The sequence below is a fragment of the Lithobates pipiens genome, unplaced genomic scaffold (assembly GCF_037356315.1).
Source record: "Lithobates pipiens isolate NorthernLeopardFrog02 unplaced genomic scaffold, aLitPip1_a1.2 Scaffold_18, whole genome shotgun sequence".
Classification (NCBI taxonomy): Eukaryota; Metazoa; Chordata; class Amphibia; order Anura; family Ranidae; genus Lithobates; species Lithobates pipiens.
In genome coordinates, this window is record NW_027507758.1 from 409,999,361 (window position 1) to 410,026,847 (window position 27,487).

Sequence of the window (27,487 nt, forward strand, 5' to 3'; positions counted from 1 at the left end):
CCGCGTGACTTTGTTTAGCCTGACTGCTTGGGTAGCCCTTTGAATGCTTATAGAGCACTGCTGGTTCAGAGGAAAATTATGCAGAAGAGGCCATAGAGGAAGAAGAAGAGGAGGGAGCAGAGCAGAAAGCTGTGGCAGACTAACCACCAGCTTTTTGGAGGCATGGTGGCAGAACAAGTTTCAACAACACCGAACCCTGTCCTGCATCCTTCCCAGCTGCCAGAAGAGTTACCCAGTGTGCCGAAGCCTGCTGAACCATGAGTCAGCAGTAATATGAACCTTTCTGCTGACTTCTCTGTAGAACACTGTTACATTGTAGCAAAGTGTCATTTCTTCAGTGTTGTCACATGAAAAGATATAATAAAATATTTACAAAAATGTGAGGGGTGTACTCAAGTTTGTGAGAAAATGTGTATATATTAGAGATGTGAACACAGAAATATTTTGTTTCGGAATTTTGTTTTCGTCCGAAAAATACATTTATTTAGTTACTCCGGAAATTAGTTTTTATTTATTTTGTTTTTCGTTAAAAATTGCATTAGTCTAAAAATCCAAATTAATTAAGGTTGAATCTGTCATTGAAGGCTTATGGTGTCTGTCGAATGTTCAAAGAAGATTAGACGGAGCAGCTAAACTGTACAACGCCGTATAGTTTAGCTGCTCCGTTGAATCTTCTTAGAACTTTCAACAGATACTATAAGCCAAAGATTTGATGTTTGTATGTTTTTCGCTGCTTTGTCGTATCTTTGTCATTCATGTTGAATGTATATAGTTCAAACAGAAAATGGACTGGTGATAGTGATCACTGATCAGACAGGTAACAAGATAGGTTAAATAGAATCTATATAGAATCTCAATCTATAATATAGAATGTATAATAATAAATCCCCCCCCCCCCCACAACACAGGCAGCCTCTGAGGCTATCACAACACTAGCAACACTAGTATCACTATCAAGTTCACAACACTAACACAATAGCAGCAGATTATTATGAAAAAGTTAAGTTGAACTGTAGCTTGCTTCACTATTGTTCTGCTGCTTTGCTTATGCTTAATTGCTAAATAATTCAGGTTCTCTGACAAACGGACCAGCTAAGATTGACTGTCTTCTGAAATGAGGTGTACTTAGTTCTAGCTATTTTACTGCACCTCCTCTTTGGTTACAATCAGCCAATAACATTCATCATCATCATTATTTTTATTTTACTTCCCCCATCCAATTCCAGCAGCGATCTTTTCTCTCTATGTCAAATCTTTTCTCTCTATGTAGAATAATCTTGGACTAATAGAGTTAAGCTCAGGTTGGATACATTTGTTATTGTCAGCATCAGGTCTCCTATCTATAATGAACTGTTGACGCAATGAAATCAAAAATAAAGCATTTGTTTATGTCGGATCTTTAGTTTTGCGGATTCTGCACTTTTGTTATCGTTTGTTAAAATGATAATGAAAATACCTGAAATTCAGACAAAAATGCATTCGGACGAAAACGAATGCACATGTCTAGTATATATATTAGATTGTGTATATATTGATACACTGCATGAATTGTATTATATACTGCAGAATGCACTGTATATATAGTCTACATGGAATGCAGAGTGTATATATATATATATATATATATATATATATATATATATACACAGTGTCTCACAAAAGTGAGTACACCCCTCACATTTTTTGTAAATATTTTATTATATCTTTTTATGTGACAACACTGAATATATGACACGTTGCTGCAATATAAAGTAGAAATGTAATTTTGCTCTCAGACTGTTCTAAACATGGGAAACATGCGCCACTTTACAGACATACTATAGACACCCCCAGCTACAAAATTTAAAGGAATATTTCACTTTTATTGTTTCACTTTAAGCATTATTAAAATCACTGCTCCCAAAAAAAGTAAATTTTTAAAACTTTTTTTGCATTGATACATGTCCCCTAGGGCAGGATCCAGGTCCCCAAACACTTTTTAAAACAATACATGCATATAAGCCTTTAAAATTAGCACTTTTGATTTTTTTATGTTGGTGTCCCATAGAATTGAATGGTGTTCGTGTGTTCGAACACATTTTTTGCCTGTTTGCATGTTCTGGTGCGAACCGAACGGGGGGTGTTAGGCCCATCCCTACTTGTCATAGGCAGGAGGCTTGACATAAGCTTACTGTGCCTGCTGTCACTTATGCTTGCCATACAGAAACAATGCCTTCCTTCAAAAAAAATTTCCTTTTAAGAATGTTCATTCAATTTTCTAATTGTTAGTGGGGTCAAATCGATGTTCGTTTTTCAGCCACAGTAACGGAAAAATTCTAAGGAGCAGAATGGAAAACTTCTTGGTCAAAGGAATTTTCAGACAGTGTATGTGGTTTTCGTTCAGCAAGTATATTCATTTTAAAACTAAATGATAAAAGCAAGTGAAATTTTCATACGACATTCTTAAATTCAGCAAATGTACAAAGAATTTTCCAATGGAAATCGATACGTGTAGGCGAGCATAAGGCTCAGTTCACACCTATGCAGTCTGCTTTTGATCTGTTTCTGCAGTGCATTTTTGCTGTGCATTTTGCATTTTTGCACACGCGTTTTGCAGTCATTATGCTTTTTTTCTTCGAATTTGTTGTTGAGCAGATTAAAAAATGCAAACCGCTGCAAAAACACACTACATGCTTTGCTGCAGCTTCTCCATTGAAGTCTATTGAACCAAAAAAAAGCACAGTTTTGCATTGAAAAAGTCCTTGACCCTTTCCAAATACGCAGCAGCTGAAAAAAGCATATATGTGAATGTGTCCCATAGGAAACCAATGAACCAATGTTAAATGAACCGTACTGTATTTCTGTAAAAAGCCCCAAAAAATGCATAGATGTGATCCAGGCCTAAGATATTTAGCAGCATGTTTTCTTTGTATCACCTGTCATAATGGGGTTAAAAAATGAAAGTTAGCCCTTTAAGTTACAAAAAGTTACAAAAATAGGATTTTATAATAGCTTGCCTGTAAAATCCTTTTCTTAGAGTACATCATGGGACACAGAGCATCATAGTAATTACTATGATGCTTTATAGGCCACCTTCCGGTGATGGACACTGGCACATCCTAAACAGGAAGTTGCCTCCCTATATAACCCCTCCCATACCAGGAACACCTCAGTTTTGTAGCAAAACAATATACATATACCCCAGAAGAAGAGGGGAGGGACCTCTGTGTCCCATGATGTACTCCAAGAAAAGGATTTTACAGGTAAGCTGTTATAAAAATCCTATTTTCTTTATTGTACATCATGGAACACAGTGCACCATAGTAATTACTATGTGGGATTGCCCATAGAAATGCTATTTGAGGGGAGGAGACACAACCCGTAGGGCACCAACAGACTTGAGGACCTATACTGTTGCCTGCAGCACACTACGCCCGATAGCCTCATGCCCTTTTTTACATCCACTTGATAAAATCTGGTGAATGTATGGACTGCAGACCAAATTGCAGCCTTGCAGATCTGAGCCATGAAGGCTTGTGATGCACTGCCTCAGAAGCACTAACTGCTAGAGAGCGCTTTGACATGAAAAGGTGAAATCTTACCTTTTAACCATTAGGCTTGAATTATAACTTGCTGAATCCACTTAGCTATAGTGGATTTTGACACTGCCCGTCCCTTCCTAGGACCCTTTGGCAGCATAATAAAACATCAGTCTTTGAGACCTGAGCAGTCGTCTGGACCGCTCTCACTACAGCAAGACAATGTAGCGAGTTCTCTACCCTAGAACCTGGTTTTGGAAAAAAATTACGGTAGGACAATATCTTGGTTTAGGTGAAAACCTAAAACCACCTTAATATTTAAATATGACTTCTTTACAGGAAAGTGCAGCCAACTCCAGTACCCTTTTACATAGGGTATAGCAACCCAAATCACTATTTGCCTTGTCAGAAGGACCAAGGGAATATGCTGTAAAGGTTCAAAGGGCTGTTTTTTGCAATACTGACAAAAAAACTAAGTTCAGGTCCCAAGGGTTCTAGGGTGGTAGAACTGGCATTACCCCTTGCATAAAAAACCTGGATCAAAGAATGTGAAGCAAGCGGTCTTTGAAATAAGACTGATATCACACCGAGACTTGGCCCTTAAAGTGGACGTCCACCCTAAAGTGGACCTTCTGCTCATTGGAATCCCCCCCCTCCGGCGCCACAATTTGCACCTTTCAGGTTGGAGGGGGGTGCAGGTACCTGTACAGTACAGGTATCTGCACCCACTTCCGGCGTAGATTCTGCAGAAGGTACGCCCCTTTCCGCAGAATATACGCCCCTTTCTGAAAGTTCCCCGTTGCCTGCTGGGAAACACAGGGATCCCAGAGACAGCTGGGACCATGCGCAGTAGGGAACCGGGAAATGAAGCCGAAAGGCTCCACTTCCTGATTCCCATGCCCAAGATAGCGGCGGCAGCACCAGAGAGACGATCGAGAGATCGGCTTCGGGTGCCGACATCGCGGGCACGCTGGGCGGGTAAGTGTCATTATTTTAAAAGTCAGCAGCTGCAGTATTTGTAGCTGCTGGCTTTTAAAAAAAAAATGGCGGAACTCCCGGCGGACTCCCGCTTTAATAGTATTCAAGGCCAGCTTCATTTGTACATGTAGAAAAAACAAGAATTCTACCAAAGTTATATTTCCAACGGTGGCAACCATTGGAATCACACCAGGAAACATAAGCCCTCCAGAGTCTATAATATGTCTGGAAGCCAGCTTCGTTAATTAAGGTAGAAATCACTGACCCGGAGAGACTATGTCTCTTCAGAATGTGGGCTTCAATAGCCAAACCATCAAACTTAGAGTTTGTAAGGTAGGATGGAATATCGACCCCTTTGAGAGTAAGTCTGGCCTTGTGGAAGGGACCATGGATCCTCCACCGCCATCTTTACAATTTCTGCCTACCAGGACCTTCTGGGCCATGTTGGAGCTACGATTAGTGCTGGCTTTCTTTCCAGTTTGATCCTGCAAAGAAGCTGTGGCAGAAACTGAATAGGGAAAAAAGCCTAACTCAGTGAAAACTGACCAGGCATCTGTCTTGCATGCGAGTGGATCCTTTGACCTTGAAATAAAGTTGACCAACTACATGTTGAACCTGGACGCCAAAAGATCTATGTCCGAGATCCCCCTATCTTTGGCATATATTTCTGGGAACAACTGCTGGCAATTCACGTAGTCCACCTTGTCAATTCTCTATTCTTGGAATGAAGACTGCTGATAGGCAAGGAAAATCCTTTTCCACCCAAGCTAGAATATGGTACACCACTCTCTGAGTTGCGTGACCCTTAGTGCCCCCTTCTATTGATTTAGGCCACAGCTGTGGCATTGTCGGATTGGATCCTGACAGGACAATCCCGTAACCTGAATGTTCATGGCTTCTGAGCCAGGCACACTGCCTGAATCTCTAGGATATTGATGGGCAAGGCTTTTTCGGTTCTGGACAGTTGTCTTTTCCAGTACTGCTCCCCAGCCTAAAAGGTTGGCATCTGTCGTTACCACTTTCCAGGTAACTGGTATGAAGTTTTTTTCTGTCTGCAGATTCCTGGATCCCGAGCACCAACTGAGGCTCTAGAACACCTTTAGGGACAGCCACATTGGCAAATCAAAAGCTTGAATCATATTGTGCCAAGCAGACAGGATACTGTTTTGCAACAGTCTCAATGAATCTGGGCATAGGGAACAGCTTTGAATGAAGCTACCATCTTTCCTAACAGCCTCATGCAAAATGAGGGATCTCCTTTCGACCTGACCATCTGTACTAGCTCTCTTATGGAGTTGATCTTTGCCTGAGGAAGAACACCCTTTTCTGGGCTGTGTCTATGGTTGTAATGTGCACGTTTTGCTCCAAACGAGCCACCGAGACTGGTCTATTACCAATAGATCATCTAGTTACGCCAAGACTGTTATGACTTGTGCCCTTAGTCTGGCTAGAGATGGGGCCAGAACTTTTGTAAACACCCGGGGTGCTGTAGCTAGCTTGAAGGACAAGGCTACAACTGAAAATGCTGCTGTTCTACCTTGAATTACAGAAGCCCTTGGTCAGTGGGAAATATAGGGACATGCAGATATGCATCCCTGATGTCGATAGACACCAGAAGTTCTCCTCCTTGTAGGATAGAAACCACTGACCTGATCGACTCCATGCAAAAGGAGAGGATCTTTAGGAACTGATTTAGATTTTTTAGATCTAGAATGGGTCTGACATCTCCATATGGGTTTGGTACCATAAAGAGGTTTGAATAAAACTCCAAACCTTGCTCTTTTGTGCGGATTTATATGATCACTTGTGTCAGTAATATGTCTAGTGCCCGAAACAGAGATTGCCTTTTCCCTTGATCTTTGGGAACCCTTGACTTCAGAAAACGAGATGGTGGAAACTCACAAAATTTTAGTTTGTATCCTAGACACACCATGGAGATAACCTAACCGTCCTGAATTTCCTCTTGTCAGATTTCTAAGTATTGCAGAAGTCTTCCCCCTACTCTGGCGAGGGGTGACGCCCCCTTCATAATGAGACTTTAGAATTTTGCTTTGCAGGTTTATGGCCCCAGGCCTTCTCCTGTGCCTGGACCTGACCCTGAGGTTTTCCGCTACAGTCTGACGGCAGAGGCTGTCGCCACTGCCTAGAGGCGGGTGCCCCTGGCGCAGGAGAAATGGCAAAATGTTTACACTGGTATAGTTTGTAGGTACACATTTTGATAATTATATATCATAGCCTTACTCTTCTGCTTCCTGATATGTAGCTTTTAATATCTGCCTTTTTTCTGCGATGTTATACACATTTCCCAAAGATGAATAATATATTTGGCATTAGGCATGTAGGTAGCACTGATAACTGTGACTATGTTTAAGTTTTAAGCTTTTATTAAACTAATATTATTATTATTATAGTTTTGTAAGTAAAAATAAGATACAATTGATCTTGTGTTGTACAAGGTGCAATCTGTGAAACATAATGGTACCTTTTTGATAACTTCAGTTGCTAATTGTTGTAAAGAGGGTGATGAAACTGAGTGGAGACTGCCATTGCCACTAATGGAGTTCGGCAGACCAATGTATGTCACAGCATTGCTGGTAAGAATTCCCTGAAAATCCTGTAATGAGAATGTCTTTTATTATTTTCTTTTTCCAAGAAAGTACCATTTGACCAAGATTCTTACATACAGTATGTGGCTATTTTAAAATATACACATTTGCTTTTCAAGGGTTTTGAAGAGAATAGAATTCACATTTGCCTGTAACAAAATCAACACATCCACTCAGCATTTACTTAAAAGCATACAGTGACAAACCATTACAATGCTCAGCGAACTGAAAGGGCTTAAAAATATGTTCTTGACATGAGGAGCACATCAAGCACAGTCATTGCAAAGGCAGTATGTTCCTTACTATAAATCCACCTCTGTGTTGTCATTGCAAAAGCATTAATAAATTCATATTTAAAAAAAAAAAAAGACCTAACAAGAGAATCAATTGTATGAATTATTTGACTAATTTGACCATGACTCTGTCAACAACAATAATCCAATTTGCATGAAAATCTCAGTGTGGCAAAGGCAGTGTATCACAGTTACATTTACCTCAGTGGTTGACACAAAATATTCCTTTTTCTCTAACACAGATTATTTTTATTTTATTCTCCTTTAAACAAAGGCAGATGTAATTGCTGGCATGCAGCTTTTCTAATTAAAATAAATTATATGTTTACAGGATGCAAAAGCCCATGTATTCATTTTGTTAGTTAACTATTCCAAGTCTCCAGTGCTTTGTGTTTTTTAATCATAAATGATGCTTTACAGTAATATAATGTATTTTTACTTTACATTAAGAGCAGAGGAAGATGTAGGCCAGTTTAGACACAATAATAAACCATACCATTCTGTGTCCATTGCAACATCAAAATAAATTATATAAAAAAAGTATGACAAAATCTTAATATGTCATTAAGTTATGACATACACTAAAACTGTGGAGTTGATTTACTAAAACTGGAGAGTGCGAAATCTGATATAGATCTGTATAGAAACCAATCATTTCCGTTCCTGGTTGTCTGTCCTACCAACTTCATGGTATGCTATATGCGAAGGTGCCCCGTCTGTCTTTCATAGATGGGAGCCACATCGTACATGAATCGTTTTTTTAATATACGTTATATTTGTGTGTCAATTGTCTTTTCTGTCTCTTTGTGTCTTGTGCTGTTTGTTTGTTTTTTCCCGTTCCTATGTTAGGAGATCCCCCCCATCCATTGATATGTATGTGTTTATATGTATCGATTGTTGTTTATATCAGGGTGTCAAAGGATACTGTCATCTATTGGTTAATTGTTTCAGAGTATCAGGACACAGGGTGACAAAACTATATGGTGTTTTATGATAATGTTTTTATATATCTTTTATATTTAGTTTTTATAGAATAACACTTTGACTTGTTAGAGCACATATACATTTTTGGTTATTTGTTTCTTTTGTTTATATGTGTCATATTTAATTATATATTCATGAGTTTCTTTTTCACATGTGTAGTCTATGCAACAGGACGTCTGCAATTAGTACCTGGTGACACCTGTTAAAGGTGGGACTATATAACAACTGTTTTGCTAACATATCTTTGTAATGACAAAGCGGACATGAAGTGTGTGAAACACATCTACCCAGCATACTGATTCCTGTAGTTGTTGGGATGTCCAAATAAAAAGGATTTTGATCTACAGTGGTGTGCGGCCATTTCTTCTAAATTCATTGTGTGCGGAGGTGAGCCAAGGTGAGCACCTACTGGATCTTTAGGCTTCCTGGTCTCTTTTTCCATAGAAACCAATCAGCTTCTAGTTTTTTTGTTAAAGCTTAATTGAACAAGTTGAAGTTAGAAGCTGATTGGCTACCATGCACAGGTGCACCAGATTTTGCTCTCTTCAGTTTTGGTAAATCAACCCCTGTGAGCCTTAGCAGGAAACTATATTATTTTCTTTCTTCAAAAGTACTACTTTCTACTGTTTCGTTTCAAATTATATTTGTACTCGAATTGCTATACAGTAAAGAAAAATGTCTGCTGAATGAAGTGTTTTAGAAGTATGCCTCTAATATGATAATATTATATAGAGAGGGTACCATCATCCTTAAACAGTTAACAATTAGAAAGGGAAACCTGGGGCTGCACCACATATGCCCCTGGCAAAAAATAGAAGATGGACTATCTCGGTACCCAAGGATTTCACAATAATTAGTATTAAAAAAATATAAATTTATTGATACAAAACATTTTAAAAATCACAGTACCTATTTCAAAAGATGAAACTAAAATCAAGTAGTTACAGCCGTGCATTATTATTGATTAATTCAAAGGTGGTAATAGATTGTCCCTAATGGTTGATGGGGATGCCGGATATAATGGATCTTGACATACAATCCTCTATTTGTTTTGTGGTTAAGACTGCTTCATCAGGAGTGGTCAGTCATTATTATCTACAAAATAATATATGTAATAATCTTATATCAAATCAGCCATGTCAAATGTTCAAATAGCAAAAGGGGGAGGAAAACAATAAACAGCAATAAATATGTAAATTGTGGATTTTAGGTCCTTGCGTTGCTTACCCTGAGTAGCCAAACATTGGTTTAAGCAGCACAACAGGGGCACCCAAAGGTAGTCGCCCCCACCCTCCCATGGTGGACACGGGGGACACTCACAAGCACATAATATCTAAGCCCTTGTACACACGGTCGGAGATTCCGTCAGAATGTTTCCTATTGGACCGTTTTGTCGGATATTCCGACTGTGTGTGGTCTGTATCGGACTGTTTCCGTCGGAATATCCGACGGACCAAGTTTTACAACTTGCAGTTAAAATTTTCCGACAAAATTCTCCTATCAGACATACTCCGATCATGTGTAGCCTACTCCGATGGACAAAGTGCCATGCATGCTCAGATCAAATTCCTAGACCAAAGCTTTTGGCTACTAGCCTGATCGTAGTCCCGTCGTAACGAAACAACGTCATCACCTTATGTACAATCGGATTTTCCGACAATTTAGTCCGACCGTGTGTATGCAACATCACTTCCGGACCTCTTCCGGAATTAATCCATCGGAATTACTCAGACGGATTTGGTTGTCGGAATCTCCGACCGTGTGTACAAGGGCTAATGGTTATACAAGGTAAATAAAGTATGATATATCAACAATTGGCTAGGGGGAGGGGGGAAAAAGGGGGTTTGAAAATGGGAAGGGAAAAAGAAAAACCAAAGCAGGGAGAGGGTGGGGGGGAAGAAAAGGGGGAGGGAAGGGAAGAAAAGCCAAAGAAGGAAGGGAAAAGAAGAGAAAGGGAAGGAGCGAGAAGGAGGGAGGAAAGGAAAGAAGTCTCCTTTTCCCTTCCCTCTGCGGCTTCTCTTCCCTTCCCCTTTTCTTTCCCTCCCCCTTTGGTTTCTCCCCCCCCCCCCTTTTTTCCCTTCCCTCTAGCCAATTGTTGGTATATAACAAAAGATTACTTCCTTTACTTTGTATAACCCTTAGATATTATGCTCTTGAGAGTGTCCCCGTGTCTGCCATGGGGGGAGACCTTTGGCTGCCCTTGTTGTGCTGCTTAAATCAATTGTTGGCTACTCCGGGTAAGCAATGCAAGGACCTAAAATACAAAATTTAAATTTTTTTTGTTTTTTATTGTTTTCTTCCCCTTTTTCTTTTTGAACATTTTATGTTACGGCTGATTTGATATAAGATTATTATTATGTATATTATTTTGTAGATAACATGCATAGGATGCATTAAGGTGAAAAAACACAAGGCTTTACAACCCCTTTAAGCTTAAACATGAAGATACTATTGAATAAAAAGAAGATTTTGATGGAAAATCATGAGAATCTTTTCACTGTCACTAATTTGCTGATCCATGGGATGTGAAAAATGTCTCACCACATTTATGTGAGCTAAGCAGATTCAATATTAGTAAAATTAAGCCATTTTCTGAAATGATGTAAACATCACGCATGTAAGCATATAGGGCTCATTGTTGTCCATGAACTGCAATAGTCCTACAAATGCTTCTGCGACTTCTTCTGATTGAGCTCCTTACAAATGCTAAATTGAATGTGTACTTATAGTATGAGAAAAAGGAATGCTCTTAAGTATGCCCACTGCCAGTTAGGAATAGACATACTGTACAATTATCTCCCTAAAATCTACTGTGATAACTCTTCCCCTGAAGAAGTCACGTGATTGACGCAACGCGTAGGGAGTGGCCTGTACGTCGTACCGGAAGTGAAGTAGGACCGGCCGGAAGACGCCAATACACCATTTTACTTCTTGTGCTGTTGTTTATTTATTTAAATGTGAGAGTCCGATTTTTATTTCTTCAATTAAATCCTTATATTTTAACCAATTACTACACTATCAGAGCCTTCCCTCTCTCTCCATGTTTTTTATTATATATTTGAGCTGCACACCTCTGTGAACATCCTCCCTGCTACTACAGTATAAGTGTATATGCATTATATGGCCCCCTTGTGGCCCGTTGTGGAGAATATCGCTGCATAGTCTGCTACAGTGGAGGACCCCCCTGGTGGCTGGAGACGAGAAGTGGAGTTGGCCAGTTTTTTCTGATGTGCCTGTTTTTTACACTTGGAGGTGAGAGTTCTGAGAGCCTTTAGTCTGTGGATTTATATTACTGCTTTCATCTGCAATTTTTCACCATTGGTGCCTGTGAATCACAGTTTATAGACTTTTTATGTGTTGCATAGTTTTTTTCATACGTTTCATATATTTATACGTTTTTTTATTTATACTTCATCAGCACTTAGCACTTTAAAAGGACTTTTTTTGATTGATTTGCACAGGACTTTTTGTTCACTTTCATATGTTTGGGTTTACATCCACTTTAACTGTTGGTCTGCTCAAAGTGATATTTTATCTACAGCTGGAACCTGGTGATCTGAGTGAGTGAAATGTCTTAGAAACCCCAACAAGATGGAGCAAATAATTTTAAATCATTTACCTTTCCCCACTTGTAAGAGCCAATGTTACCAAATGGGGCTCCTCCCCACGAGCAGAAAATGATTGTTCTTTGTGGCCTCCAGCCAGACTTCATTTTTGATAATATGGAGCTGATAATTGATGTCATAATAGCAGCACCACTTGCCCATTTTTGGTTGTTTTCCTCAAACATAGTATAGTGAGAGCTACCAATAATAATGTACCTGTCTAGAAAAAAATATATATATTTTAACATAAATGCATATGATAACCAAACCCGATATTAGGGGTACATTTTATATACTAGTAGCATCTTAAAACTGAGTAATATATGCGTTTGTGACCCTTTTTCTGGATAGTTTGTATCCTTTACAAATAGTGTGCGTGCAATGTGAGTAATTTGCAAAAATATCAGTTTTAAGGTGGTGCTGGTTTTGAAAGTGTAACCCTGGTATGCATATGCATTCGTGAATCATGCATCTAAAAATACATACTCATATTAAATGCTTTAATTTACATATTTAGAACACCCTTTTTAATGTTTGATCTGTACAAATAGCCCCCCACGTTGGTGCCATTGGTTGTGAGAGACCTAGATGGGGGACTCAGGTGAGTATATCTGTCTACACCAGCTAAGGTTGTATAAATGAGTTTAAAAGATGGGTTAGATGTGTGGGAGAAAGGTGTAGTGAAAAATAGGATTTTTAAAACAGCTTACCTGTAAAATCATTTTGGTTGATGTACATCAGGAGACACAGTGCCATAGTAATAACTATGTGGGTTATATCGGCGTATCAGGGGCTGGACACTGGCACACCCCTTAAGATGTGAACTTCCCCCATATAACCCCTCCCATTACTTGGAGTCCTCAGTTTTGTAGCCAAGCAATCAAGGGGTATAAGAAGAAGAAGGGAGGGACCTTTATGTCCCCTGATGTACATCAAAGAAAATAAATTTACAGGTAAGCTGTTTTAAAAATCCTATTTTCTTTTCTTACATCAGGGGACACAGAGCCATAGTACTGACTATGTGGGATGTCCCATAGCAATGGCAACTGAAAGGGGGAAAACAAAAAACAGGAGGCCAGAGGACTCATACTGCAGCCTGCAGTATATGCTGTGCCCAAGGGCAATATACTAATGACCTTTAATATCAATTTGATAAAAACGTCTGAACCGAAGACCAAGTTGCGGTCTTACAGATATGAGCCATAGAGGCCTGATGATGCACCACCCAAGAGGCACTAATCACCCTGGATTAGTGTGCTCTTAATCTGAGAAGGAACATTTTTCTCCTTTAAGCTGAAGCTTGAACAATCACTTGACATATCCATTTGGAAAATAATGGATCCTGGCCCTGCCTGTCCATATCTACTACCCTTGGCAGTACAAACAAAACCTGTGTTCTGCGAACCTGAGCAGTGGCCTTTAAATAAATTATAATCACTCTTTCTACGTTAAGAGACTGTAGTGCTTTCTCTTCCCCAGATTAAGGCTTCTGAGGAGAAAGAGGAAAGAATAATATCTTGGTTTAAATGAAACCTTGTTACCACTTTTGGTAAGAATTCAGGATGAGGACATAAAACCACCTCATCCTTATGCATGCAAAAAAAGATTATCTTTCTTGTGAAAGAACCAAGAGAATTTTTCGTAAGGTTCAAATGGCTGATTTAACAAATCTGACAAGACCAATCTTAAATCCTAAGGATTTAGAGGCACCCTGATAGGGGGAATAAACCATGTTACCCCCTGAATAAGCTACGCACCAAGAGTGGGAAGCAAGAGGCCATAGGAAAAGACAATAACACGGCCTGGATCTGGCTCTTGATTAAAGTCAAGGCCAGCTTAATTTCAGATCCCATATGCAGGAATCCTGCCTATAGACATACTTCCTGGGGTGCCAACCCCTGGATCCATACCAAGAAACCTATGCCTTCCAGATTCTATAGTAAGTGCTTCTGCAAGCAGGCTTCCTGGCATTAGTCCAAGTAGACACTACTGAATGAGATCACCTACGATCTTTTATAGAGTGGGATTCAGCAGTCAAACCTGTTAAACTCCTTGTCCATAAAGTAGCATGACATACTGGACCTTGTGCAAAAAGGTCTGACTATTATGGAAGAGTCCAAAAGGACTTCTACTGCCCTCTTTATGATCTTGATAAATTAAGATCTTCTGGGACCCGGCTGGGGCCACCAGAATCACCTCCTTCTGTTCCTGCTTAATCCTGCAGAGAAGGCGCGGAAGTAGCAGAGCTGGAGGAAATGCATAGATCAGTGAAAACTGATCCCTTGGGAAGACTAATACGCCTGTTCCGCCTGCTAGCGGACCCCTTGTTTGACATAAAGTTGTCGACCTTATTAATGAATCTGGATGTGAATAGCTCCATGTCCGGAGTACCCCATCTGACATATTTCTAGGAAGATGTCGGGTTAAAAGATCATTCTCCCAGAAATAATTGTTGGCGTCTCAAGTAGTACGCCTGAAATATTGAAACTGCCGATGGGCAAGGAGTGTTGTGTTCTGCCAAAGCTAGAACATTATTCACCTCTTTTTTGGGCTGCACGACTTCTCTTTTCAAATTTTTTATTGAAGAGTCAGACAGGGTACAATAAAATAGACAGAACAATTTACAACAGAAATAGTGACAAAAGATAATCAGATACGCTGTTACCTAAGCATTGTAAGAGTAAATAAATCGGTACAGACTCAAGATTGTCCCCTGGTTCCTACACGCATAGGGTAAGAAAGAGTCAAAATAATGGATGGGGGGGCCAGACAATAATAGGCCAACTAATGTCGATAGGGAAAAAACCTGTAGACATTCATTTTCATATCAACAATCCCTGCTCAGGGCAATAGCGAAGAGAAACAGTGTTGCTTGAGGTATTTTACCCAACATAGAAAAGAAAGTAAGGAAAAGAAGATATGGAGATAGGAAAAGAAAGGAGAGAGAAGGAGGGGATAGAGTCATAAAAAGAAAGGGAAGGATTGTGATAGAGTAAAGGAAAGGAGGGAAAGAAGAAAAAGTATGGTCGGCAGGCCCAGGGGAACCACGGGCCCCGAATCACCGGTCATTTTAAGTTAAGGTGCCATAAGGCGCGTGTCGAAGTCCTTCGGTAGGAAATGGTCCACCCAAGGTTGCCAAATTTTAGTAAACAATGGGATCCTGTCTAACGTTATTGCTTCTATTTTCGCATGTATCATCGCTTGTGTGATTCTGTGTTTGGTTTCAGCTATATGTAGGGTAGGCGTCCTCCAGGCTCTCGCGATCGTTTGTTTAGCTGTGGTTAGTATTTGGAGGGAAAGTCGAATTCGAGGTTTGGTGAAATTCTGCGGTCGCCAATTCAACAGTGCTACTTTCGGGTCTGGATTCACGGGGTGCTGTAATAGTGTGGTTAATATATGAAAGATTGAGGACTAAAAATTTACCACGATGGGACAGGTCCACCAGATGTGGAGATGGGTACCCTGGTCTTTGCAACCTCTAAAGCAGTCGGGCGAATAATTAGGCACATACTTGGCGATTCTGGAGGGGACTAGGTACCAACGCATCAGGACCTTATAGTTTGCTTCAGAGGCCACCACATTTTGTGAGGAGTTCTTAGTATTAGTCCATATAATAGACCATGATTCTGTGTCGAGAGTAAGCGCCAAATCAGTGGCCCACGCAGTGGCATAACTCGGAAGGTCCTCAGATGCGGTGGAGAGGCAAGAGTAAAGGTACGAGATAGTGCCTGGGGCATGTGGATCAGAGGAACATATAGATTCAAATTGGGACATAGATCTAAGATTGGGGCCAGTTTTGATATGGGTTTGGAAAAAGTGAGCTATCTGTAAGTAACGAAAGCATTCTTTGTGAGGCAGCTGAGCTTGTGCTTGAAGGTCAGGGAATGGAATGAAAGAGGCTCCCCGGGAAAAATCACACACTCGGGTAAGGCGTGCATGGGACCAGGCCGAAAAGGTGCCCGGCTCCATGCAGGCTGGCATAAAGTTTGGGTGACCTAAGAATGATAGTAAGGGGAGATGTGGAGACAAAAATTTAAAAGGAATACATATCTTGTGCCAAATTTTAAGGGAGTGACTTGTGATGGGATTAATAAGGGTTTTACATTTTTGGGGGGGAGCCAAAGTAAGTTGGAGACAGAAATGGGGTGAGCTTCTACTGCTTCTAGGCTAACCCATAATGGAATTTCAGATACAGCGTGGTAGAGGGCCATTTGTGACAATTGAGCAGCATAGTAATAGTATTTGAAATATGGTATTCCTAGTCCCCCCTGAAGCTTATGTCGAAAGAGGACCGACCTAGAAATTCTAGGCCTAGTATTACCCCAAATATATTTGAGAGTCCGGCTTTGAATAGCATTATGGAAATATGTGGGGACTGTGACCGGGAGTACTCTATATAAGTACAGTAATTTGGGCAATAGGGACATTTTTACTGCCGCAATACGCCCCAGCCAGGAAACACATAAAGGTTGCCAAGAGGTAAGACGTGACGATAGACTACGCAACATGGGGAGATAATTAGTATGGTAAAGGTGAGCAGGGTTACTAGTTAATTTAATACCTAAGTAGGGAATATAGGACGTTGACCATTGAAATGAGTAGTTAGTTCGTAGACTGTGTAGGGCTTCCGTAGGCAGGGATACAGCAAGGGCTCTAGATTTACATTGATTCACTTCAAGACCTGAGACTTCTGCGAACACGTCAAGAAGCTTAAAGAGATTGGGTAAGGTGGTATGAGGGGAAGTGACAAACAGAAGGGCATCGTCCGCAAAAAGGCATAGTTTGTGGGTCGTGGAAGCTACCTCCAGGCTTCGGATATCAGGGTTAGATCTGATCAGGGCTGCTAACGGTTCTATAGCAAGGGCAAAAAGCAGGGGCGACAAAGGGCACCCCTGCCTAGTGCCTCGTTGAATCAGGAATCTATTGGAACTGAAGCCGGAATAGCGGACAAACGCTTGGGGATGGTCATATAAGGTATCTATCCAACGGAGAAAATGAGGGCCAAAACCCCACTTAAGCAGAATATGTTTGAGGTAGGGCCAAGAAACAGTATCGAAAGCCTTACGTATGACAAGTGATAATAAATGCATAGGGATGTTTCTGGACCTAGCCAAGTGTTGTAATAAAATAACCCGACGTATATTATCGCTCGCTTGGCACTTAGGTATGAACCCTACCTGATCCTTATGTATCAGTCCTCCAATATGCGGGGACAGCCTTAGGGATAAAACTTTGGCTAAGAGCTTAATGTCGAGATTTAAAAGTGATATAGGCCTGTAGTTCGACCATACGGAATGATCAGCATCAGGTTTGGGTATCATTGAAACGGAGGCTGTAAGTGTATCTCTGCCAAAAGTGCCCCCCTTCAGAAGAGTGTTAAAAGTATTCGCTAAAAGAGGCGCCAGGGTATCTGCAAATTTTTTGTAATATAGCCCCGTAAATCCATCTGGGCCAGGCTGTTTATTGGCTTTAATTAGTTTGATAGCCTGGAGCACTTCAGAGGGCGAGATCTCCATGTCAATAGTTTTTTGGACCTGGACGGGAAGGGAAGGGATCTGTAGGTCGAGAAACAATGTTTCAGCTTTGGCCAGAGGGAAAGAGGAGGGGGATTCATAAAGTTTCGCGAGGCGTTTGGAAAACTCGTCAACTATTTTAAGTGGGTTACTGGTGTATGACTCTTTCCCCACCTTAAGTCGGATTGGTTTATGGACTCATTCGGGTTGTCTAAGGCGGAGAGCCAAAAAGGTGTCAGGCTTATTGGATTTAGTATAAATGGTGTGATAGGCCCTACGTAAAGTTTTATCTGCTGCTTCTGAGAAAAGCAAATCCAACTCCAGCTGAATTTTAGCTAGGTCAGATTTATTCGTCTCAGAAGGGGAGGCCTGGAATAGTAAAAATAAGCGTTGATTTTCAGATTCTAGATGTTGCAGACGTTTGAGCCTGTCCTTCTTGAGGAAAGAGGCGGTAGATATACACTTACCCCTAATTACTGGTTTGTGTGCTTCCCATAAGAGAATAGGGGAGATATCTGGGGTGGCGTTGTGTGTAAGATAATCACGTAAAGCAACTTGAATGTCGAGTAGAAAGGATTGATTTGTTAAGTGTCTATTATTCATACGCCAAAATCTTTCCCTAGGTCTTGGTATAAGAGAGGAAATAGAGGTGAGCACTGCACAATGGTCAGACCAAGTTATTGGGTGTATAATAGACTGAAGCAGGATTGAGGAGGATGCTATGGGGATAAATATATGGTCTATTCTAGAAAAGGATTTATGTGGGTTAGAGTAAAACGAATAGTTCTTCTTTGTAGGATTACATTCCCGCCAGGTATCTAATATAGAGTATTTTTGCAATAGGGACCCAAATTGAGTCGAGAGTGAGTGGTGATCTGGTGTGTACGGGGATCTATCGACAGACGGGTGAATAACTAAATTAGAGTCCCCACACATAATTAAGGTACCCTTGAGGTGGGTTTTGATTACCTGAAAAAGGTGGGAAAAGAAGGGAATAGGGTTAGAATTAGGTGCATAATAGGAGACTAGAGTTACATCCGATTCTTGGAGGGAGCCTGTCAAAAGAATATAGCGTCCCTCAGGATCCTTGATAGCAGAAGTAAAAGTAAACGGGAGGGAACGATGGAGAGCCAGGAGGACCCCTCGGTGTTTCGTAGCCGCAGATGCTGTGTATACTAGGGGATAATTGTTGTGAAAGAATTTAGGAGTATTGCGTACAGAAAAATGTGTCTCCTGCAGTGCTACTATACCTGCCTGCAACGATGTAAAGGTGTGAAAAGCTTTAACCCGTTTGTTGGGAGAATTTAGACCTTTTACATTCAGTGACAATATGTTCAGGGGGGCCATAAACCAGGGTGCGGGTAGATGATAGATAAGAGCCCGGGATCCCCCCAGGCCAACCAACCACAATAAGTAAGAAAAGGGGGAAGAGAGGGTAAACAGAGAGAAAGTGAGAAGCAGTAAGAAGAAGACAAAGAAATATCAAAACAAATACGTAAGGCGAACCTTAAGTAAGTGGGTATATATCGAGAAGACTCAAGTCGCCCGACAGTAACGTGCATGGTCTCCACAGCAAAAAATCTCGCCATAGAGAGAATGCACTAAATTGGGGGGAGCAGTGACTGTTCCCCGCAACATACCAGGAGAGGTATTCCATGTGTAACATACTTGTGAGGCATAATAGCCTAAGGCAATTTCAATAAATGCATAGAGAATAAACATATAACAAATTCCAGTAAACAAAAATAAAACTGAAAACATAGCACACTTAATAACATAACTATTTAACCTGAAAATGAGAAGGGGGGGAGGGGGGGGGCAGGAAAGGAGAGAAGGGGAAGGGGAGAGAAGGGGAAGGGGAGGGAAGGGGGGGGGGTGGGGGGTGGAAAAAGGGGAAAAGGTGGGTTGTCTGCAAGGGTGACCCAAAAAAAAAAAAAAGGGGGGGAGGAAGGAAAAAACCTTCCAAGGGGAGGATCTATTGGGTATAAGTGTTCAGTATTTTGTAATTGGTTGCGTCTTTCAGATCGGGGGTGTTCAATGAAAAATGTGTAGAAGATGTTCATAAAGATTATAATGTGCCACAAACACAGACACAACAAAAAAAAAAAAAAAAAGGGGGGGGGGAATTTTTATTTTTTTTCCTGGAAGTGAGAATAAAAACAAAAATCCTCTACACTTAGGATCATCAAATATAACAGGCTGATTGAGCCGGAGGGTCCAGGATTGAGACCTTCATTAACCGGGGCAAGATAAATGAATCAAGAGTGGTGCAGTAAAGATCCTTCAGCGGGGCACAAAGACCCTGGGGCTATAACGATTTTCAGCAGGAGCCTTTGCAGGTGTTCCCTTACGGATGGACCTTGGTGACCGTAGATCTCTGGGGTCTCGTTTGGGGGTAGCCGTATGAGGGTAGGGGGTCAGACGTGCAGGGGTGCGCGGAAGTGCGGTCTCAAACTGTTGTTCTGGAATAGCCAACCGAAGAGATTCCAAAAGGCGTTGTAAAGCTTCGGGGGTGGTACAATTATATTGCTGGCCATTGTATGTAAAATGAAGAGCAAAAGGAAACCGCCACACATATTGGATTTGATGTTGAATAAGAACCTGCAATTGCGGCTTCATGGCTCGTCGTTTCGTGATTGTAAGAGGAGCCAGGTCAGTGAACAGTTGGTATGTGTGGCCTTGGAAAGTAAGTACGTCTCCTTTATTGCGTGCAGCGGCAAGAAGCTGTTCCTTCGATCTGAAGAAGTGGAGTTTAATAATAATGTCTCTTGGAGGACCGTCGGGTTGACGACGCGTTAGGGCCCTATGTATTCTGTCGAACTCCAAACGTTCGAATGGGATCTCTGGGGAGAGCTCCTGGAATAGGGCCGTGGTAAAGGACTGTATATCCACGACTGATTCTGGGATGCCCCGCAAGCGTAGGTTAGCTCTTCTGGAGTGATTTTCAGCATCTTCAAGTCGAGAAAGCAGCATTGCATTTTCTTCACGAAGCATTAATTGCTCTTGAGCTTGTTCTTTAAGAGTAATTTCCATGTCGTCAGCTCTAGATTCAAGGTCTGCAGTGCTCTGACCCAATTCACGTATTTCACGTGTTAGTTTAGTGGTAATTTGGTCTGAGGTCGCTTTAAGTGCCTTGTGAAGCATTTTCTCTATATGAGAGAGGAGTTCTGTCTGCGGCATACCTGGGGTTGGCAAAGCAGGGAAGTCCTCTAGGCTGGGTCCGCACTCCTCATCAGTGTCATCGCTGCGGTGATCGGCGGCGTCCACTGGAGAGCTGGAGCATTGTGATGCGGCCTGTGCTTGTGCCTTCGCCGCCATCTTGGACGAGGCCCGCGCGAGCGCCTCTTTGATCGGTTTCGGCTTAGTTTTGCCTCTGTTCCCCGTTAAAACCATCCCGGGGGGAGCACGGTGTTGTCTCTGGACCGTACCGGTTAGTTAGGTGTCACTTGTGCTATCGTCAGGATTATAAAAGCCCGGCGCTGCTGCGGGGAATGCGGAGCTCTAACGAAAGGCGTCCATCTCGTCGAGCCGCGCGCATGCGCCCCCGGGCTGCACGACTTCTCATGCCTCTCCTGGTGATCGATCTAAGCCACCGCCGTGGCTCTGTCAGACTGAATCCTGTCAGGACAGTCCCATAATCTGACCGCCAAGATTCTATGGCCAGATGTACTGCCTGAAACTTCCAACAAAGTTGATAGGCAAAGTCCTTTAACCTGGACCATCTCCCCTGGACAGAATCTTCTTACAGGGCTGCTCCCCAGCCTAGAAGGCTGGCCTCTGTTGTTAACACCTTGCAGGATAAAGATTTTCCCTCCTGCTGGATAACAACCACCAATTTAGGCTCTGACCTATGTTAGGAGCCAAGCATATTAGAAACAAACAAGGCCTGAATCCTCTTTATTCCAGACTGACAGTATGGTGTCTTGAAGCAGTCTTTGAATAAAACTGCGCATAAGGGATGGCCCTGAAGGAGGATACCATTTCCCCTAAAAATCTCCTGCAGCCAAATGAAGGAATTTTCCTTTATCCTGAAAATCTTAATTAGTCCTACAATGGAACTGATTCATGTCTGGGGTAAGAATACCTTCTTCTGTATGGTATCTATAACGGTCCCCAAGTAACCTCCTCGAAGGTTTTAAGGAGAATCATCCTAGGCTGAGAATCCAACCTAGAGAATTCAGATATCTACAGCTTAGATCAGACTCTGTTTTTAGACCTGAGACTGAATGATCTATTAAAAGTAGATCCTTTTAATAGGCTAGGACTGTTATGCCTTGAGCCCTTAACCTGGCTAAAGGAGGAGTCAGAACCTTTCAGAACACTCGTAGTGCTGTGGCTAATTGAATGGCAGTGCCACGATTGAAAAAAATAATTTTATATTTCAAACCATAGAAATTTCTGGTAAGCGGGAAACTCTGGCACATGGAGATATGCAACTCCCCTCCTTGCAGGATGGACACAGCTGATCAAATTATGAAAGGATCTGATGTTCAAGTGCCGATTCAGAGCTCTGAGATCTAGAATGGGTCTTACCTCTCTGTTTGGCTCTGGGACCATAGGGCTTAAACGATCGAATCCTTCATAGCATCTGTGAGACACAGTGCTTGAAATAGACCAACCCCTTGCTGGGCCTGCTGATCAAGCAGAACTTTCAGGTATCTCACACCTGTTCCTTAACCCCATTGGAGTCCATATTCCAATGCATTGGCATGACTCAAAATGTGCTCCCCCACAATAGTGGAGCAGACATTAAAGGGTTAATGGACTGAGTTACTCCAACTGCAAAAGACATCCTGTCTTTAAAAGGAAAATCCAACCTTAACTTTCTGGATCCGTTAACATCAGTGCATTATCCACTGGACATGTGAGACTCTGCTCACTGAGGTGATTGTAGCATTAATAGCTGGAACCCCGATTTTTTTTCATATAAATGTTCCCATTCAGAATACATAGCTAAGCATGAATAGGAAAAACATCCCCAGGTGGGGGAGGTTCAAATTAACCCTATTAGAGGCAGATACCTCAAGAGCCTATGCTGCAGGCAACAAAAGGGTTAAGTAAGGGAGTAGACAAACACTTGACCTGTGCGGCTACTCCCTCCCTGTTAGGATCCTCCAAAGAGGAAAAATAAGTATCTTCCAATATTTGGGAAGATCTACCTGATCCCCAGCCTCCTGGACCTCAACAAAAGGGCCCAGAGGACTAGATGGGAATCTCCTATGTTTAGTCCTACTATGGAGAGACATCATAGCACTAATCTTTTAAATGGTAGAAGAAAAAACCTGTTTGTATGAAATACACAGGGACAGAAGTGTTCTACCCTTGACAGCTCATCTGACTGGCAGTATTTTTATTTTTTACCTCTTGGGTAAGGAAGACATTCTTTTGGAAGAGTTTTTAGTTTGTTGTATACCATTAACCCCTTAGAACTCATAGAGGAGTTCCTGGTCCCTTGCTACTCATAGCTTACAGTACAAAGCAGAGGCAGTACCAGAAAAATAATGTTACACTTGCTAGGCTATAGAACAGTACAAAAGTTGCTATTAGTCCTAGCTATACAGTACAATGTTGTCAACAAAAGGGAAATGCATGTGTCACCAAACCTGACCAGCAACTACTCTGCTCTGTCCATCCACAGCCAGACTACAGCTTTTCCTGTATAGCTTAAATTACTTCCTTCACGTGTGGCCGGCATCTGGCAATGTTTAGCCACACCCCCCATGCGAAAATGCAATGGAAGTGTGTATGTACAGGCATCATGGCTGGCGGGGGGGGGGGGGTAAATCCTTTGCCTGATGAGCGACCTGCCCAAAAACCTTTTTTTTATATAAGAAAAAGAGTCAGCTGGCTGCCATTAGTGATCAGAACTCCTCTTCATACCTGAGGGTCTGAGCTGGCTTGAACGGAGAGGAGAGTGGAGCTTCTGCTGTTTCCAGCGTCAGAATGGTGAGTGCTCAATACAGCCTCCAGTGGTGACACATAGACATGACATGACAACACAATACATGGAAGGAGAGATTCCTGAGAAAATCTCCCCTACCTTTCCTCGCAGCAGGGTTTATCAGAGATTAAAAAAAACTATCTTCACCCTTCACAGTAGGCTCCGAGACCTTGAAAGGAAACCTTCAGGAACAGGGGTACACTCAGGTAATCAATCTCGCAATCCTGGACCTGTGAGAAGACTCTGCTAGTAAACTTTTATTGGCCTTACTACCAAAAAGTACTGAATCCCAGGGCCCAGCTTTAAAAGCATTTGCAAGCAAAACCTTGTGTCTTCCCATGATGAGGCCTGGGTACCGTTCATTTAGTCTATTACGGAGACATCAGAATGGATCAGGTCAGGATGGCTAGCTCTCATCAAAGGATTACTGCCCGTGGAGCTCAGTACAACACATCCTTACACGTGCCCAACACCTTAGACACTGGCAAAAAAACTGAGAACTCCCAGTAATGTGAGGGGTTATATGGGGGAAGTTCACGCCTTAAGGGGCGTGGCAGTGTCCAGCACCTGATATGCCGATATAACCCACATAGTTATTACTATGGCTCTGTGTCCCCTGATGTAAGAAAAGAAAAATAGTTTTTGCCTGGAGTGGTACTTTAACATTTTCACTTTCTAATTCACAAATTTTCACACCTAAGGTCTAACCCCCCCCCCAGAGTGCAGGCAGTAAAAGGCAAACATCAATCCAGGATTAGGGAGTTAAGTAGGAGTAAAGATACAATGCAAATTAGATCCGCATCAGGATTACAATTGATATGTATGTTTCCTTTCATAAATTAAACATAGCACTCATCTGGCTGAGGTAAATTATTACTCATACATTCCACTGGAATATCACCACCAATGTTACTGATGCAGTCTCTCTCCTCTCTCCTTATGACTAAGGACTAACATTTGAAACACGCAGGCTGTTTTACAGCTTTATACATGTATTTAATAAAGAAATATTATTTTGGATGTCATCTTGAGTGCCGACCGTCCCTTTCCTTATTGCAGTCACTCTCCAATACCTTTAAGCATTTTTGGTGTAGGGGTTTAGCCTCTGGAAAATCTGTCCCTCTACAATGATACATTTTTCCCTAAAGACGTGGAACTTAGTATAACCACTTTGTCTCTGTTTTGCTTGGCTAATGTGACCTGTACAGCATCCAGTAACTTCGAAAAATGAATAATGTTTGAACATATTTGGTCTATGCTATGCCCCACAATCACAAAATTCAGCAAACTCAAGATCAACATTGCTAAACCAGAATTCCACTGAAGTCTTTGGCTGATGAAACTTTGTATTTTTTCTGCCGTATTTCAAGGCTAATTTGCAATCTTTTTTCTTAAAAAGGGCTCAAGTAGTTGTGCACTGCCATGAGTGCATGTACATACAAATAATGTTTGAGTGTGACTGAAAGAGCAGAATTAATTATGCAGGCTCTCCTCACTTAAGGACCAGGTTCTGTTCCAACAACCAGGTCGTTAAACGAGGAGCCACGAGTAATCAATATTTTAAGCATTCTTAACTACTGCACTGTACTGTATTGTGAAAAAAGGTCTAAACACAAAATTCCAGCTCAATAACGTTGTTTTAATTTGCATAAATACAGAACACTAAACAAAAATTCTGTATTGTACTGTATAATACAATAATCTATAGCGCGTTGTTTGGGTGGGGAGGGCTGGTCGTAAGTCAGAGTGGCCGTTAAACAGGTAAGTCGTTAAACGAGGAGTGTCTGTACACAGATCCTTTAAATATTATGCGTCTGGGATACCTTGAAGGCTAAGTTCTCCTTTGTTTGCTTTTTTGTTTGTTTTGGTTACCTCACTATCTTCATGGATGTTTAAAAACCCTGCTCCATTACGTCTGCCTTACTTCCTGGAAAGACTTTAGGTCATGACACAGGAAGGAGTTGACCAGCTTATCTCATTAGCACACACCCTGCATCATCTACCCTCAGCTGGTCAACTCCTTCCTGTGTCATGACCTCAAGTCTGTTCAGGAAGTAAGACAGAAGTAATTTAGCAGGGTTTTTAAACATCCATGAAGAGAGTGAGGTAAACATGTGTAGAATAAATGTAAAGTTGTTTTATTTTTGTAAAGGAAGTACATGAATGCTATATTGGTACATAGGGGAGCTGGAATAAAAAAGAAAAAAAAAAGAAAAAAAAAAAGAAAGGGTGAACATAGGTGAACGTAGACTTTAAATCTACACATGATTTTGCAGATTTACAACCAGCGGACAGACATCTGTCACTACTGCCCTTAAATGGTGGATCCCATTGGCTTCTGTTTGTAAACAAGCTGGTCAAAATCCTGGTTGACAGCATTAAGCAAACATTTCCTTCTAGACACTGCAGTTCACAGTGGAAGGATTTCAGCACCAAAGGCAGTGCTATCAATCTAGGAAGCAGTTTGCAGAACATGGCATGGCCAGGTACAAGTTATAGGTTTGTCAATCAGTAGTGACAATGCTGATAGGCATGCCCCTGCAATATTTTTTCATTCCAATGTAGTGCAAGCAGGCACAGCCTATATGGTTGTGGCCCTTCTACTCTGAATTTAGGAGCAGTGCATTATCCATGCCATATTATTGCAGGCAGGATTAGCAGGTATTTACGTGACTTTGCAGGGCCCTTTTGGAAAACAATTAGTGCATAGACACTTACAACTATTTTATTTAATGGGAGGTCACAGTTTGAATTTAACCATTTTAGCTATGGAAGATTTAACCCCCCCCCCCCCTTCCTAACCAGGCCCTTTTTTTGCTTTTTGGCACTGCGTTGACAATTGTGCTGTCATGCAATGCTGTACCAAAATAAAATTTACAAAGTTTTTGTTCACACAAATAGAGCATTATTTTGGTGGTATTTGATCACCACTGAGTTTTTTATGTTTTACATGAGAAATAAAAAAGGACTGATACATACAGTGGTGTGAAAAAGTGTTTGCCCCCTTCCTCATTTCCTGTTCCTTTGCATGTTTGTCACACTTAAGTGTTTCGGAACATCAAACCAATTTAAACAATAGTCAAGGACAACACAAGTAAACACAAAATGCAATTTGTAAATGAAGGTGTTTATTATTAAAGGTGAAAAAAAATCCAAACCATCATGGCCCTGTGTGAAAAAGTGATTGCCCCCCTTGTTAAAACATACTATAACTGTGGTTGTCCACACCTGAGTTCAATTTCTCTAGCCACACCCAGGCCTGATTATTGCCACACCTGTTCACAATCAAGGCATCACTTAAATAGGAGCTGCTTGACACAGTAAGGTCCACCAGAAGATCCTTAAAAGCTACACATCATGCCGAGACCCAAAGAAATTCAGGAACAATTGAGAAAGAAAGTAATTGAGATCTATCAGTCTGGAAAGGGTTATAAAGCCATTTCCAAAGCTTTGGGAATCCAGCGAACCACAGTGAGAGCCATTATCCACAAATGGCGAAGACATGGAACAGTGGTGAACCTTCCCAGGAGTGGCCGGCCGCCCAAAATTACCCCAAGAGCGCAGCGACGACTCATCCAAGAGGTCACAAAAGACCCCACAACAACGTCCAAGGAACTGCAGGCCTCACTTGCCTCAGTTAAGGTCAGCGTTCATGCCTCCACCATCAGGAAAAGACTGGGCAAAAATGGCCTGCATGGCAGAGTTCCAAGGAGAAAACCACTGCTGAGCAAAAAGAACATCAAAGCTCGTCTCAATTTCTCCACAACACATCTTGATGATCCCCAAGACTTTTGGGACAACATTCTGTGAACCGATGAGACAAAAGTGGAACTCTTTGGAAGGTGTGTGTCCAAGTATATCTGGCGTAGAAGGAACACTGCATTTCATAAAAAGAACATTATACCAACAGTAAAATATGGTGGTGGTAGTGTGATGGTCTGGGGCTGTTTTGCTGCTTCAGGACCTGGAAGACTTGCCGTGATAAAAGGAACTATGAATTCTGCTGTCTACCAAGAGATCCTAAAGGAGAATGTCCGACCATCTGTTCG

General features: G+C 41.6%; 1 protein-coding gene across 5 annotated transcripts in view; it reads right to left on the reverse strand.

The window, feature by feature from the left end:
* Window positions 1-27,487, reverse strand: part of NAALADL2 (N-acetylated alpha-linked acidic dipeptidase like 2) — a 1,383,985-nt gene that overhangs the window by 466,746 nt on the left and 889,752 nt on the right. For all 5 annotated transcript variants that reach the window (XM_077487950.1, XM_077487951.1, XM_077487952.1 and 2 more), the window contains 2 exons: window positions 11,999-12,204; window positions 6,979-7,110 (listed from right to left, as the gene is read on the reverse strand). In XM_077487950.1, the coding sequence (XP_077344076.1) occupies window positions 6,979-7,110; window positions 11,999-12,204 (338 nt within the window). The remainder of the gene's footprint in view (window positions 1-6,978; window positions 7,111-11,998; window positions 12,205-27,487) is intronic.